The sequence below is a fragment of the Phytophthora parasitica genome, assembly GCF_000247585.1.
Source record: "Phytophthora parasitica INRA-310 unplaced genomic scaffold supercont2.1, whole genome shotgun sequence".
Taxonomy (NCBI): Eukaryota; Oomycota; class Peronosporomycetes; order Peronosporales; family Peronosporaceae; genus Phytophthora; species Phytophthora nicotianae.
The window spans coordinates 1,057,143-1,057,887 of NW_008634126.1; the positions used below are offsets into that span (position 1 = coordinate 1,057,143).

General features: G+C 53.6%; 1 protein-coding gene across 1 annotated transcript; it reads left to right on the forward strand.

Annotated features, from left to right (window-relative positions):
* Nucleotides 1-211: 211 nt before the first annotated feature.
* PPTG_00255 (hypothetical protein) lies at nucleotides 212-654 on the forward strand (the record flags this gene model as incomplete). Its single annotated transcript, XM_008891636.1, has 2 exons — nucleotides 212-591; nucleotides 624-654. 2 exons carry the CDS (start codon nucleotides 212-214, stop codon nucleotides 652-654), a joined length of 411 nt encoding a protein of 136 aa, XP_008889884.1.
* Between the last annotated feature and the right edge of the window lie 91 nt (nucleotides 655-745).

A 745-nucleotide genomic window follows, 5' to 3' on the forward strand; every position in this document is an offset into this window, starting at 1 on the left:
GGTGACATTTTGAGAAGGCTTTTAAGCTGTCCACCTGCCTCCGCGTGGCTTCAGCACCACCGCACTCTTCAAAACGCTGCCCACCCCTTCCACCACTTCTTCCTCATTACACCGGTGAACGGTTATCGCCAACAACCAAAATTGTCACCAGTGGACCACCGTCCACCACGCAACTTCTTCTTCTTCCTCCTCCTCCTCTGTAGTGTCCCTCATGACGTCCACTGCTGGCTCTTCATCCTCCAACGACGCAGATCGTCTCAGCACGTGTTTGTCTTACATCATCGTGTCCGACCCTAACTACGCAATGTGCGTCATGAACTCGGGCTTCTTCAAAAAGCTCGACACATGGAGGACAGACACCACCACCATCTCGTCGATTCTCATGGGCAGCTCCGTGGAGTCTGGTTCCTGTACCCTCGCATGCACAAAGCCGACTATGTTTGCGTCCAATTCGTGCTGCTCAGCAGCCAATACCGTCAAAAATTGTCCGCAGTCGTCGTCCAGTATCAACTACTGCAAGTCTGTGATCGAAGACACAGTGGCCGAGAGCCAACAATGCGGGCTCTCGTCGCAGAATACCGCTCTCATAGTGTACGTAGTTATCATCGCCGCCTTCTTTATAGCTGTGATGATAGCAGCCAGAATATATGCTAAGGAACAGGCTGCAGCTCTAGAGGGAGGCGCTCTTGAGTCCAAGTTCGCAGTGGCCAGCAGAGCCACGTGGGAAGCGGTTCTCGCTGCCTGG